Source organism: Mytilus galloprovincialis, chromosome 4 (genome assembly GCF_965363235.1).
Source record: "Mytilus galloprovincialis chromosome 4, xbMytGall1.hap1.1, whole genome shotgun sequence".
Classification (NCBI taxonomy): Eukaryota; Metazoa; Mollusca; class Bivalvia; order Mytilida; family Mytilidae; genus Mytilus; species Mytilus galloprovincialis.
The window spans coordinates 13265050-13280822 of record NC_134841.1 but is presented as its reverse complement, the minus strand read 5'-3'; the positions used below and the strand labels follow the sequence as shown (position 1 = coordinate 13280822).

The following is a 15773-nucleotide window of genomic DNA, read 5'->3' as shown; positions in this document are numbered from 1 at the left end:
TTGGAGATGTTGTTTACAGTTGTTTATTATATTCATCTATTATTTTTGTTTATTATATTCATTCAAACGACAACAGACATCAATGGATAGCGACCATGACAGACACTTGATGTCAATAGCTCATATGGCTTCCCTTCAAATCCCTTCAAAGTGCATTGTTATGGTTTTAGAACTATATTTCTGGTAACTATGATGAATTTATTTTCTGGTAGAACTAAAGGAAAAAACAATTAAAGTTAACATACATGCACATGACACCTATTATACATAAAATATAGTGGTTGCAGAGGGATTTTTACTTATCAGTGATGAATCAGGTAATGTAATTAGCAATATTTTAAATAATGAAATTAAAATATATTTTAAATAATTTATTGAATATTCTATACACTTGTACAACTTGCCATTTACAATGACATTTTAACCCAATTGCAGTAATACATAATGAATAAATTAATACATAACAAAGGCTTTAGAGAAAACTAGACAGTCAAATGCTTATATGGTTCATACATTCATTGTAATATTTCATATACACCAATCAAAAGTCATAAATGATAAAAGTTATTAATGGGTTGTAATCTTTATGTTACAACAGTTATTGGTGTCAAATATGCTTTAGTTACATGTCAAGAATGAACGGGGGGAATTTATGGCAGACTTCCAAGAAAATGGAGTATTTTAAAAATGAAAGATTCTTGAGAAATACATGTATAATACTTCTATGAAATTCCTAAAATTGTATACAATTATTTCATAAACATTAGGTTGTCATTTATATAACATGAATGACTTACATGTGTATTATGCTTTTTGATATATATCTCAAGCCATATGAACTGCATCAACTCACCAGGATGTCAGATTATCACATACAAATGTAGTGAACCGATATCATGATTTCTGTCAATAAGTTACAGTACTCATTTTAATGATAGAAGCAACACTGGATTGTTTATAGACACCCTAATCATAAATATTCAATATGTTACTGGTCCCATCTATGAAACCAGTTTAAAGAGATTTTTGCTCGAGTTTTTCATTACATTTTATTGTAAAAGTATAATCTCTGACAGCAGCCATATTTGATTGCATATTGCATGTATTGGTATCAAAATAACAAATTTTTAGACGAAAAATATTTGAAATCTTTATAAATCTAATGACTTTATTGTTGTATATTTACCTAAATTATGTTTCTTGACAAATGTCATCTATTTGCAGTACTTTTAACTTCTAATATATGTGGTTTAAAAATTAAAATTAATCTTTCAACATTCAGAAATTTTCACATTACTGGGGATTCATTTATTCTTTGTGAGTAGCAATTGTTATGGATTAAGGAAACATTACATATTCGTGGATATTTAAAATCCTTTAATTTCGGGGGTTTGCCAAAGTCTGCATACAAGCCTACAGAAAACTTGTCATTCTTTGGACATTTGATTTTCGTGGTTTACCCTCACCAACGAAATCCACAAAAATTGGCATCCAACGAATAATAATGAATCCACAGTACTAAAATATAGAATTCCTTGACAAATGATAATAAGTAGGCACTAATCAAAGTTCAACTTCTAATGAAAAGATTATGTTCAGCACTTTATTGACATGACTTCAGTCTCAGTTAATGAAGACATGATATATTAGGTTTTTAATCAAATAACATTACAAGGCTTATATCCTGATAAGGGGATATAATTATAATTGAATATGTATTGAGACATTCATACATTTCTTATGTCTTTAAATAATGTAATGTCATGTTTCATTTGGAATTTTCATTAAGCCGTTCTAAGTCAAGAACCTTAACTCTCATTGGTTGTTTTTTTATTCTTTCATACATAATATGATAATACATGAAAAGCTTATCACAAACCACATCATTAATATATGTCAGAACATTTATCCCAACCAAAACAATGTAATGAAATGTATTTTCTACCATGAAACAGTTATAAATTTGTGTAATGAATTAAACAAATGCTCTCAAATGCAACAGATATATATTACTAAAGTATGATAATTCACCTATCCACATTGCATATATATTAACCAAACAACTACAACAAATGCTATAATGCCACTAAATGAAATATTAGGTTTTTATCTTTGTATTCACATTACCACAATATTGTAATTTCAGAAATTATTGCAAGGTTTTTATTAATGCAAATAAAGCTACTGGGTGAATTACACAATAATTGGAACTTGCTTTCAGATATCTCATACCTATATCTGTATGCAGATTTTTCTGAAATCGCAATAATTAATCTCCCATTTTGTCCATTCATTAAAAATCACAATAATAAATGCACACAATAAGTTCTGAATTTACTGCAATTCTTTTTTCTAAAAATAACTTGAAATTGTTTATCGCATTTCAAATACCAGAACAAAAAGCAACCGATAAATTTTTACCGTGCCAGTCACTCAACTTTGATTTGTTGTCTACTTCAGTTAATTGGAAGACAACCAGGATTAAATCCTTAAAATTAAATGCTCACAACAGATAGAAAAATCTAATTTCAAAGGTGTACATAAAAAATAAATTATTAATTCATTATCTCCCTTTAAAACCAAGTGGTATGTTCATGTTTTTTGTTCTTGTTGGTTTTAGCCTGACAACTGATATTGTCTTCAGTAATCCTAATTATATCAACTTTCAAATAATATCAACATAAGCTAAAAAAATAGCTTTTATAAAGCCTTAAAGTAAAAGTCAAAAAAGGCGAATTAAAATATGGGCCCTATAACAAGAAAAAGTTAAATTCAATTTATGATACAAATGAAGTAGGAAGCCTTTCTTTATACATAAAAGCTAGTTGTCTTGAAGCCATACACAGAGATTCTCTCCTACTGATGCCAGTTAATGCATTCTGCCAATCACTATGTCCAATATGAGGGTTTGTTTCTTCTATCACTTGACCAATAGACTTTGCCAGTCCTGACCATCGTAGAGGATAATCTGATGCTGTTGAGTCTTGGGCTTTTAGTATATATTCTGTAGGTATAGGCGTAGGTTGTGAGAATGTCTGAAGTTCCACTCTATGTGATGGGTCCCGTAGAATTAAACACGTCATTTCAAACCATCTGGAAAAAATAATTAACTTTAGAATGTTTAACATTTCATATCAACAAAATAAATTATTAACAAACAGCATGTAACTTTTATATTTTGAAGTTATATCATTTAATGTATAAATGGCAAGTTCAGATTTTTAATCTTCATTTGAGGAAGTACAATGCAGAGTAATGGTTTGAATTTGGATATGTATTCTTTTAACCTTTTTATAATTCATGAAAAATCAAACAGAGATGAAAACAATTACCATAAAGAATGTCTGCAAGTAATCATATCAATTCATTAACAGAATAACCACAAATCTATAAAATGTTTTCTTGGCAAAGATATATGATACGAAAAAGTTCACCATATGACTCAATTATATTATGCAACTAATTCTGACTTGAAATAAGAACTATATATAAATACTATTAAAGAACATCATAAAATAAATATCACTGATAATACATCATATTCTGTAGATCCTAACAAATCTTTTAAAGTCTTAAATTAATAATCAAAGTACTTTGTTAGGTTAAGTTTCACTACATAAAAGAAAATATTGTTTATATAGGAAATTGTGTGCTTTTATGCTTCTATTAAGAATTCTGTATGATATATTTAGGGTATTAAATCATAAAGGATTGCACATATAGACCTTATTAGCAGTTTTACAATAGAACAATAAAATTCATATACATTTAAAGGGGAACGTACTCATAATTCCGATGAAAATCTTTTGCAATTTTGAGTTGTTTCCCTTGTTTAAACTATATTCCCACCAAAGCACAGAGATTTGTTACAACTATTATGCATAATCATAAACCCTATGTGTTTTGTTTCTTTCAAATCAAAATCCAGATATACAGAAGATAAGAGATATGACATCTTTCTTTGTGTTTTAATCATTTTCTAAAAGAAAAAAATTCTACTCTGACAAATTGGTATAAATTAATGATTATTTGAAAACAAACAAAAATCAGGTAAATTAAACTTATGCAAACATATAATGAGCAGATTTTAAACCATAATATTGTATATTTACCTATCAGGAAGTGTTTCTATAATGAAGCCTTCTAATGAAACCACAGGGATATCTTCTGGAATTGTTCCTAGTTGTCGTAGATTCTGAACCCTCTCTTCTGCACCTTTTAGACCTGCAGTAAACCCAACAGGCTGTGCTGCTGTTGTTGCCTGGCTTTCCTGGAATTATAATTCAAAAGTGTTAGTTTGGTAAAAATCTCTTGTATCATTTTACAAATTGGTTATCTCCCAGATTTAACAATCTTTTGCACCATTTACTAGCCTGGTGGAAGAGGTGGCTAATCAGCAATCAGCTTAATTTTATCTATATAGAAAAATCTCGTTCTTATACCAAATGATTGATGAACATTTTTTATTGTCATGCATTCAGGCGTTAATGAAGTAATCATAGATCTGCTGAATATGTCAACTTTATTATTCATTATATTTATTAGCTATATAAAGTTATCTCCCTTATATGAAAATCTTTTGCATCATTTACCAAATAAAAATCTCCCCTCTTGAAAAGTGTGTTGTTCTATTTTTCTATCGTTATCTCCTCTTGTATATCTTTAACAGTTTCAAAGTAATCGCTATTGTTGGTCGAAAAAGATGATTGCCTCTGTTCTATTAAGGTACTTAAAATTTTAAGTGAACTTGCATGTAAAATAGCAAACTTTTAGTAGCTGTGTCCTTATGCAATATTACTATTGTAACCATATTAATAAATATTTTTCCTGTTTAATAAGTGTTTTTCTCAAAATCATTATTAAATATAAATCATAAAACTGACCACCCCTGAGACAGTGGCTCTCCCAAACACATGCTGAAATGCTTCCCGAACAGCTCCAACTTTGTTTTCATTGGATGATGTAACTACTATATCTATATCTCCACCAGATTCTATAAATATAAAAACATGATTATACATTTGAAATACCTTTTAAATTTCCTTATTTAAAAAAAAGAAAAAGTCATAAAAAATAACAAAAAGCTTTACTAATGGCCTGTACTCGGAAGATTTAATTTTAGAAATTCAATTGTATTTGCTACTTTAATTGAAACAATATGTTTCCTGCCTACCTTTCTTCCCTTAATTTGTACACATTTCATCAGAATTCATTAGTATGATAAATGTCTACAGCAAAATGCTGCAAGTTTTAAGATGTCATATTTTTCATCTACATAAAGACAATCAAAGAGCTGAAAGCTCTGAGGAAAAATGACGCCACTGTCTCTAATATAGGGATATTTTTTATGCGTCTTGATTTTCACATATCGTAATTAGTTTAACAATGCAACGTCTCGTAAGCATATAATTGATATTCGTATATGTGTGTGTGTGAAGTGAAGATGACAACTGGCTGTTTTTTTTAAGACAAATGAATAGGTCAAGACTACCTGAATTGTAAAAATAAAAACCGTAGGAAGGCTTGTCTATTTCTCACTGGTACATAGTCCCAACCCCCTTCTCCAACAACACTTTAGTTAAATAATCTTTTTGTTACTGTTATCAAAGGTCTAATGAAACTCAGGTAATTTCTAAGAATTCTAGTCAAACCGGCACCTGGTTAAATTGGAACTGGACAAATCGGCACCTGGTTAAATCGACACCTGATATAGTCAATTCGTCCCCCGTGTTAAATATATATTTTTAACAGTATTTTAAGCAAAAAGAGTAAAAATAAGAAAGGGGTTGCCAGAATTTTTTTCAGTATTTAAGCATAAAGAGTTAAATACCTAAGGAAGGGATTGTCCAAAAATATTAACTTTCACATTTTTGGGGGTTCATGTACATTTTGTATATATTTATTTTTCTCAACCAAATGTGTATTTTTAATCATATATATGTTCCAGACCATATGAGTATTTGGACTGTACACGTACGGTCCAGACCGTATTCATGTACGTATACTCGTAAGGTCCGACCATACGTGTACGATCCGGAACGAGCTGACCATACATGTTATTTGATCATATGGGTAATATATTAAATTGAAACAAGCATTTATCACAATCTTTATTTTACTAGTGATTTTAAGTTTTACAAATAGTTATTGATAATTTATTACAATTAGATTAAAAAAAACAAAACAAACAATTGAAATTAAGTATTTGCTTAATTGTATATCTGAATCATATGTTGGTACTATCGCCAAAGATGACACAATTCAAGTAACGTAATATTTTTTACATTTTCATGTATGCAGTTCATGCATGTTCTTTGCATTTGCATTGTGTGGTAAAGTGGCTTAATATTCCAAAACAATTGACCTCCCATATGATATTTACTTCCGATATCTTCAATTTCAGTGATCATAATTCAATTGATGTATTACTGATCGACATGATAGATACAAGAGATTAACATATTTAATTAGCGTGAATTCAAAAAAAATTAAAATATAAAGTTTTTGTTTCAATTACATTTGAACTTTTTTACATTAATTTGATAGTTAAGTTATGTTGATCTGCTATATGCATTTGTATCTAATAAACCTGACCATCTTTTTTAATATAAGTCAGACCGTACGTGCACGGTCCGACCGTATGAGTATTTTGAAGAAGTATGCATACGGTCCAGACCGTACGTGTACTGTCAAAATACTCATACGGTCTGGAACATATATGAGGTATTCGATATTTTTTTATGCATTTTTTTAACCAGTTGAGCATTTTACAGGATTGTTGGTTTAATGCTGTTTAAACTTTCCTGAAAAAAAACCTTTAAATTTGCTAATTTTTTGGCATGAAAGTTTGATTTATGGAAAGGGACTCATAGTTTTCCATTTTATTTTCCTAATTGTCTCATTGTTAAAAAAACAGCTTTGGTAAGGGCTTCGTTGTTTACCTTTATGCACAAGTAACACAACAACATATTAACTATGTACTTGGTAAAAGTTATTAATTAATTGAATAGAAAATATTATAACAAATATTATTGGATGCCGAATTGACTAGATGCCGATTTAACCAGGTGCCGACTTGACTTGTACATTTCAAATCCTCTGCGATCGTTTGCGGTACTTTCTTGAGAAAACCTGTTTTCCATTATCAAACAGAAGTAGAAACTGCTTGAAATGATTCTAGAACGCTTCATGATTGTTAAAATAAGTTAAATTCACTTAAAAAACAAATTTCAAACTTGCGACGTTTAAACAGGAAGTTTAAAAAGCACGTGTAAAAGAAGAAATTAACCGGTGAGAGTCGAAATCCGTACATGACAGATATCACTATAATACAGTCTTTAATATACCTATCACATTAATGTTTGAAGCGTCTTAAGATTATATACAAACCATATAAGTCGGTATGAAACACCAAAACGGAATGAACAATAACCGATCACGTTTTGTAGTTTACAAATTCTAAGCTGGTTTACGGTTGTCTTTTTTACTATGGTAGAATCGTTTCAATCTAGCAGATACCAGTTTATTTCAATGCATTGAAAAAAAACGAGAAATTTGTAATGAAAGGTTTAGTTTTTATATTTATCAGTTTTAATTTGATATTAAATCGAAATAACTTATTAATATGGATGAGTTAAAATTATTAGTTTGAAAAATGATGAGAGCCCCCTCTACAATATCAATAACAAAGATGGCAGAACGTAAACAAACCACCTCGCCGCGAAATTGAACTTGTTCTCTTATTTCTTGCTTATCGTACTCAATAGTCCGCACCCCCTCTGGAAGGTCGAATTTTGGAGAATAAAACCGCGGACTATACAAGCCTTTCTATGGACAGGTCAACATTTTTGTTTGAAAGTAAATAAAGTATGTAAACTGGTTCCCGTCCGACTACAACACTTTGTTCGAGCGTATAGGAATACAAGCAGATACCAGTTAGTTTGTAAAATAGTAAATATGAAACCGAGTGCGGTAGGCGGAGGCAATAATCGACTTCCTGTTGGTCTGGTCAATGGTATTGGAACAATGCCGCTGACGCGTCATTTTCCAAAAAAGTCAACAGAATAACTTACTGATAACTTCTTTCATCCCAGGGTCCAATGTTGTGATCATTGTTTCCATAGAACTCTTAAAAAAATATATACAAGATATCAATAGACACAAGTGAAGATCACTGTAGGAATTAAATGTTTACAAATAAACTACATAAAATATATATCATTTGAATTTTCATCAATATCATTTGAATTTCATCATTACACATGTATAAGAAAATGTGGTATGAGTGCCAATAAGACAACTTTCCATCCAAGTAATAATTTGTAAATGAAAAACCATTATAGGTCAATGTATGGTCTTCAACACGGAGCCTTGGCTGCCAAAAGGAAATATGACACATAATTTGGAAGCAATGTCTAATTGTGGCAGCTTCAAAAAGAAGGTAGTTAGCTAGCTACAGCATTAGAAACATATGAAACTGGACAAAGGAAAAGTGCTGAGTACCCATTTTCACAAAAGATATGTCAATGATCCATGAATACTTTTTCTAAATTTTCTAAATCTTATAATCACTTCAATAATTTTTTTATCATCATAAAATACCTTGACTTTGGACATGATTTTGTTTCCAGAAATCCAACCAAATAGTCCTGTATCTTGTCCTGCAGGACTTTGTGGTGATACAGGAATCATTTCTGCTGGTACCTCAATCTGTGCACTTGCTTCATAAGGAGACTGGATTGGAGCTGCAGAAAACATGTTTTTCAAATTTAAACTTTGTTTCATCTGATAATGTACATCATTAGCTTAGCATCAAACAAACATATTATAAAGGTATTTTGCGAATCATGTAGAATTTCCTCTTTCCTTTTTGTTCTTCAGACACAATGCATTTCATAAAATTATAAGGAATATAAAACAGTTTGTTTACATGTATAATTGTTGTATATTTACAGTGGATCATCAAACACTGCACATCAAATGATTACACTTTTCCATGGGTTATTAAACATGTCACATCAATTGATTACACTTTTCATTTAGTTATTAAACATGTCACATCAATTGATTACACTTTTCCATGGGTTATTAAACATGTCACATAAAATGAATACACTTTTCAGTGGGTAATCAAACACATCACATCACATCACATGATTTCAGATCAATTACCTGGAGCTGCAATACTAGAAGATGTTGGTTGACTTGGTACTGGTGTTGCCACAGCGGATCCTGGTGTTGATATGGCTGATACTGGACTTGGTCTAAAGATAAGCATTACATACAGATTGATTGATTGATTGTAGGCTGCTTAATGTCCAGTGGCAAATAGTTCGTTTATGGTCAGGCCAAGACTACACACAAGAAGTACAATTAATTCTTGTATTAATTTATTCACTATTTATGTTTAAATTACTATGAAGAATTCAAAATAAACTTTGAAATAATTAAAATGTGAGTTGTGCAAATGTACTTTATTTCATATGTTGTTTAACTTATTGCATACCGGTACCAAAGAAATTATATACATGTATATGTATATTTATACAAGTTTTCTGTCTCCTGGCAAAAAAAGAAGGTAGGTTTGATAGACTGGTTAGTTAAATGATTTGGAGTTAAATAGTGCTTACTAAAATGTCCATTAAATTTGTTAAGTTAGACATGAAAATTAAGGAGTGGCAGCAAACATGTACTATGTTTGCCTATAAGTCATTAAGTGACCTTTACTTTTAACCTTGATAAAATAAAGTAATCCTCCCAATATGATGAGAATTGGATGCAAAATGGAAATTATAATAAGACTATAAATATTTGGTCTCATTATCCTGTTGATCTTTATTATATTCTTATATTCTTGAATTATTTGATTGCAAAGTTTTATACTAAGAAGAGTGAAGTGAGAATGTGAAACTCTGTTGTTTTTTTAAAAGTAAGATATGCACAAATATAGATGGAAAGATACATATATGTTTTGTAAAGAAAAGAAAAAGGTTATATATATATATCTATACCTTTGTGGTGTAGACAAAGGAGATCCCTCTTTCTGAAATAACGAACCAAAAGTATACATGAAATAAAGATAAAAATACATGAAATAAAGATAAAAATAAATAAACCAGAGAAAAGAATTACAAAAATAATTCTGATCAACTCAAGATGATTTTTTAATAATGATGTTTTTTTCTAATTTAATTTTACCCAACATCTGCTTTTATAATATCTTATATAAATCAATAAAATAATCACAAAATATGTATCATGTCATAACATCACGATCATATCAGTGTTCTCCCCAGGCCGTTTTAGCGTCGCGGTACCGTGACGCTATATTTCTTCCCGTGACGCTATAATTATTTTCAGGATGTTATTTTTCTCATTCCTAAATTTTGAACTTTCATCTAATTACCACTCATGATCATAAAAAAATATATCACTTTTAATTGTAATCCCTTCAAGTCGGACAATAGAGGCAATTTAGAGTGGTTAAATAGATGTTAATTGCCCTTTGGGTGATAACTGTTTGGATACTAATACCCCAAGCTGTCACTTTGACATGATTAATACCACGTGGTTTGCAATCGGCAAGTTTCAACAAGGAGAAAACGTAATCAGAAAATCATAAAAAAATGGAAATATATGTTTGCTAAATGAAATTTCAAAGAAACAAACAATTTTTCTCTTTTAAAATGAGGTTGAGTCTGATCTTTTTACGACTTTTGATATATTAGTATTACTTTCTTTCTCTTCCTATTACTTTTTTGTAAATCGAGAGTGAAAATTTTGATTTTGGGCTAAATAAGTTTTGTACTTTCTTTAGAAAGTGATCAAAATTGGCTTGTGTATATGTTTTATCCATTTAATGCATTAAAAACGCCATATTCATTCCCAATCTCTTGTCAAACATTGTTTATTTTCGTATTTTTCATAAACTGGACCCCTGTTCTGTTCACTTATCGCTACACTGACAACAGGTATGGCCTAAATCCCGTGGTCAGAATTCTGACCACGGGATTTAATAATTTGACGAGACTAGTACATCATGGGCTAAGTTTGATTATGTATTATACTGATAGCAAATCAAAGAAAAATTAGCACTTTTATTACCCTACTGAGTTCTTAAGGGAATAAAAGATACCGGCTCAGTTTGTCAAGAACATGTTAACACGCTCGTTGGTCATTTATCTGCCCTACTACCATGGGGTAAATTAACAGATACTTGTTTACTTTGCGGCATCGCAGTATTAACATTTGAGGTCAATTTCCTATCACTTTAATTGGCCAATTTTATTAGCGAATCGTTGAATTTGTAAGACTCATCCAATTAATGCAAATGTGACAATAGCTCCAACCCGTTCCTTCGGTGCGAAGCTATAGATAGAACGGCGGACCAGTTTATATTTTTCATTGCTTTCGGCGGCCATTTAATATTTTAGTGTAAACTACTGATCGGAACCGGACCAGATATGACAAAAATCCGCATTTTACAAAACTGTGCCATTTGTGCATATAATAACTACATATGCACAAATGGCACAGTAGACAGAAAACAATGATACATAAAGAGAAAACTAAGCATTAACAGACTACTTGTAGATAACTTTGTTAAAAATATATCATTTTGTAAAAAGGAACAACTGAAATGAACCAATATGTTTCAAAGACATGATAAAGAATTTTTTCTACTCAAATTTTTTATTAAGAACCCGTGTTTTTTCCTACATATTTAGTGCAATTGTATCTATACAGGTTGCACTATAATAAACCATTCATTCATTTAGCTGGGTATAGGTAGGGTAACTGGAACCACACATATATTTTTATTTAGACTAAGAGGAAAAAATAACTCTGGAACTATAAATGAATACATAAACTGAAAATCATGGTTATAGTTTAATTGTATTCTCAGTTATGAATTCAACAATATAAAAACAAAGAATAGGGTGGAATAGAATATTTTATTTCCCAAATAAGGGCCTATAGCATACAAACATTATAATACATTTTGTAATAAACAATAATGTATATAACATAAAGGAAATAAAGCGTTGCCACGACACGATAAATTACATTGAAAAAAAATACAATTTATTTTTTTACGCCAAATGTGATGCTATCCAAAATTTCTGGGGAGAACACTGCATATTAGATATTGGTTGCTGGTTATTATAAATGTATTGTGTAAATTTGGTTATCATCTGATATAAGGCTCAGCTTCACTAGCTTCACTTTGAAATCAACAGGACCCTAACCTGAGAGTGGTAAATAAAGGTAACTTATACATGTACAGTGGACGTATTGTTTAGCTGCATGAATTTTAAAGCCAAAAATTTGTGATAAATAACATTATTTTACTTCAGTGTTTTGAGACTAGTATAGCATACTTACTTCTGCTGAACTACTAACATTCATAAATGCAGGAAGTGGTGTAGGTGGTGAGACACTACTGCTGATGCTCGGTGTAGGAAGAGCTGGTGTGGAACTACCTGAAGCTATAAAATCATAAAGTAATATTATTAATTTATTATACAAGTCACATAATATTTTCAAACAAAATTTATAGCACCATGGGCCAGAAATATAAGAACATGCTTAGCCTGATAGGTTAACACTCTGAAATTATAGGACAAACCCTTTCAACGGCTGTAAGGGCTTGAGAAGAACAATGAATCCTTCAAAAAAGATTCTTATATTATTCACTTATACAATATTTTCATTTCAAAAACTTTCTACATACTAAAACAATAACAGTTATAAAGAACTGGGTACTTTTAACTACTGTTGATTAATGTATTTTGATGAATACAAATTTTTGTGGAATAAAGACAAAATTATAATTCCATAAATATTAGATTTCATGTTTTTGTCAATGTCGGAATGTAAGATTACCATGATTACAGAAAATTTGTAATTTTTATTGGAACATTTTAATTCAAAGTTTACTGCTACTCATCAACTTCAGAAAATTGGTATCCCAACAAATAATAATAAATGATAGTGAATACACAGAAAATAAAATTCAAAATTGTTCCCATTTCTAACCGTTTAAGTCTGCTTCTTGCATTTGCCTTGCCATATCAGCTTCTTCTTTTGTTATAATCTCTGTCGATTCATCAGAAGATTCCTCCATCATTTTGTCAATCTATATATCTAAAATAACAGTAGGAAAAAATATAGTTATAGAATAACTAATCGCAGAATTGAAATAAATATAAAAGTATTCAAAAGGTAACCAAACAACACAATAATTGAAGAGTTAATTATTAATGTTTTTTGGTCTGACCAAATTAAACATTGTTGGATCATATGAAATAACTGACATCACAATTAAACAGTGATTTCTCTAGAAAAATTTCAATTAAAGGTTGAAGAATCAGTTCCATACATTCTTGACATTAGTTTCCAATTTCTGTAACAGTTGACCTGGTTTTATTGAAGGAAAACCATTTCATATGAATTATGACTAAGAAACTTGCTTTATCCTGTTTATGATTTTTTTTTCAAAGGAAAATGTATTAATTAGAAAGTTGTGTAATAGTGGTTAAGTCTCTCTATTTATAATAAATCAGAAGAGTATACATTCCTTGACATATTTTCCTATATACAATGTATGGAATGTACACTCAAGTACGTAGAAGGAATACACTAGTGCATTCAATAAACCAGAAAATCTACTTGCTTGAATGACAATATGCTTACTCGAGTTATTGCACGCATTTGATTGAATTAAGCCATTCCAATTGATATTTTATAGTGCGTCTTTCTATGTTGTATGTTACACTACTGTTTCAGATAAGGGAGAAGGTTTGGTACCATTAAAACATTAAATTCCGCTGCAATTGTATGCACCTGTCCTAAGTCAGGAATCTGATGTTCAGTAGTTGTGGTTTGTTGTTGGGTTCATAAGTGTTTCTCTTTTACCCTTTTTTTTTATAGATTAGACTGTTGGTTTTCCCGTTTGAATGATTTTACACTAGTAATTTTTTTGGGACCCTTTATCATGTTTATAGCTTGCTGTTCTGTGTGAGTCAAGGCTCTGTGTTGAAGACTGTAACTTGACCTATAATGGTTTATTTTTATTAATTGTGACTTGGATGGAGAGTTGTCTCATTGGCACTCAAACCACATCTTCCTATATCTATTGCAGATGCATTATATTCATGCCTTGCCCGGCTTGTCGGTACACGTATCAGTCTTCTTGGTTAACTTTCCAGTCCACAAACCCGAGGATCATTTTTTTGAAAACTTTAGTTGAATTCTGTTGGCTTGTACAGAAGAATTCTACAAGTCTGAAAGCAATTTTGCAAGCCAATATCGAGAGTCTTGTGGTTAAGCATGAAGACTGAATTTGTATAAGAGTATATGTATCAATTACTCAGAAGACAGTGCTCACAATGGACTTTGAATCTAAAGAAGTGATGCTGAATAATTTATAAGAAAGTTTTAGTTAGATTACAAATGTATATCAGACTATGCGAATGAATTTTATTTTTACAGGACATTCGGTCTGGTAAGCATCCTAGCTTTACCAGACCGAATGAAATTTTACCAGACCAATTTTTTTTTACATCTAATTGTATATTATCCGACAAAAAACAACAAACATATGACTTTGTTGTGCCCTACTCCTCCCCGAAATGCAAAAATTAAAACAAAATGATGTAACAAGAGGGGATATTGATATGAAAGTTGTGCACAATTGCTTGAATGCATTTCAGTGAAGAGTAATGTCCCATTTTATTGGATTTTGACAATGTTTGTGAACTAAACATAATTTACTAGAGTTTCTGTATAAAATATTATTTCCTGTTTCTTCTTTCTTTTTCATATATCTTTTGGTTTTCAATTCTTGTGGTTATATTTCATAGCTAAATTTTGTGATCTGCTTGGATGTTTATTCATTTATTGTATTTAAATCGGCAAACCCGGAATTATCCTTATCCGTTCCCAGAATCTGATCCGGTTTTATTTACATTTCCGGTTGTGCCAATGATGGCATCCATTGTTGTTTTTGACAGTCAGATATGTTTTTACCCGGATTTACACATTACTGGTTGTCGATGTTCGGCATAAAGCTAGCGGTTGAACAAAATAAACATCGCTGTGGTGAATAATAAAGATGAAAATGAATTTGAGATCGTTTGGCAATTTTGCTAGAATGTTCCATGAAAAAAAACACCGGACATTCGGACCGGAATTCAACAAAATTTTACCAGACCGATCCATTATTCACCGGATTTGTCCGACGGTCCGACGTATTTCGCATAGTCTGGTATATTGCCATGTGGAGATGATTTTACACTTTACAGGACCAACCGAAGTTTTACAAGCCTGGGCTGGTGGACATGCTGTAGAGTGCAAAGACAGAGAAGATCAGTTACAGTTAATAATAATATGCTGAGTGGTTATACTCTATTTGGCAGAGTGAGCCAAACTCAAACTTTGGTCATAAATAATCTGTGTATTTCTGTGTAGCATCTGCTGCATTTGACAGTTGTCATTCCTCGTCAAGAATCATGTTTGCTATGCTCTACAAATTCATGGATCCATAAGTTTCATGAAATTTATAATGTAATGTGTTAACCTGTGTAATTGCTTTTGTTTACAAACAAATTCTCAATTTGTCAGTGACATCACTAGCCACGTCTGAAAATAAGCTCGGATGTTCTCTTGATTTATCTTTGGGTGTTTAACTGGTTCTCTAGTATTATCGATGAAAAGTGAAAGAATCATTTCTAAACAGGGAACCAATCAAAAAACCTACTTTCTTTTTCTAA

At 30.8% G+C, this 15773-nt stretch overlaps 1 protein-coding gene across 2 annotated transcripts; it reads right to left on the bottom strand.

The window, feature by feature from the left end:
• Positions 1–356: 356 nt before the first annotated feature.
• Positions 357–15725, bottom strand: LOC143071398 (protein PRRC1-like). 2 transcript variants are annotated; one of them, XM_076245659.1, is made up of 10 exons: positions 15581–15725; positions 13039–13146; positions 12385–12488; positions 10011–10042; positions 9172–9263; positions 8602–8744; positions 8073–8127; positions 4884–4993; positions 4113–4270; positions 357–3093 (listed from the first exon to the last, which is right to left on the bottom strand). In XM_076245659.1, exons 2-10 carry the CDS (start codon positions 13127–13129, stop codon positions 2778–2780), a joined length of 1101 nt encoding a protein of 366 aa, XP_076101774.1. In that variant the 5' UTR covers positions 13130–13146; positions 15581–15725; the 3' UTR covers positions 357–2777. The 2 variants fall into 2 exon arrangements, with proteins under 2 accessions (XP_076101774.1, XP_076101775.1); XM_076245660.1 differs by lacking the exon at positions 15581–15725 and adding an exon at positions 15408–15535.
• Between the last annotated feature and the right edge of the window lie 48 nt (positions 15726–15773).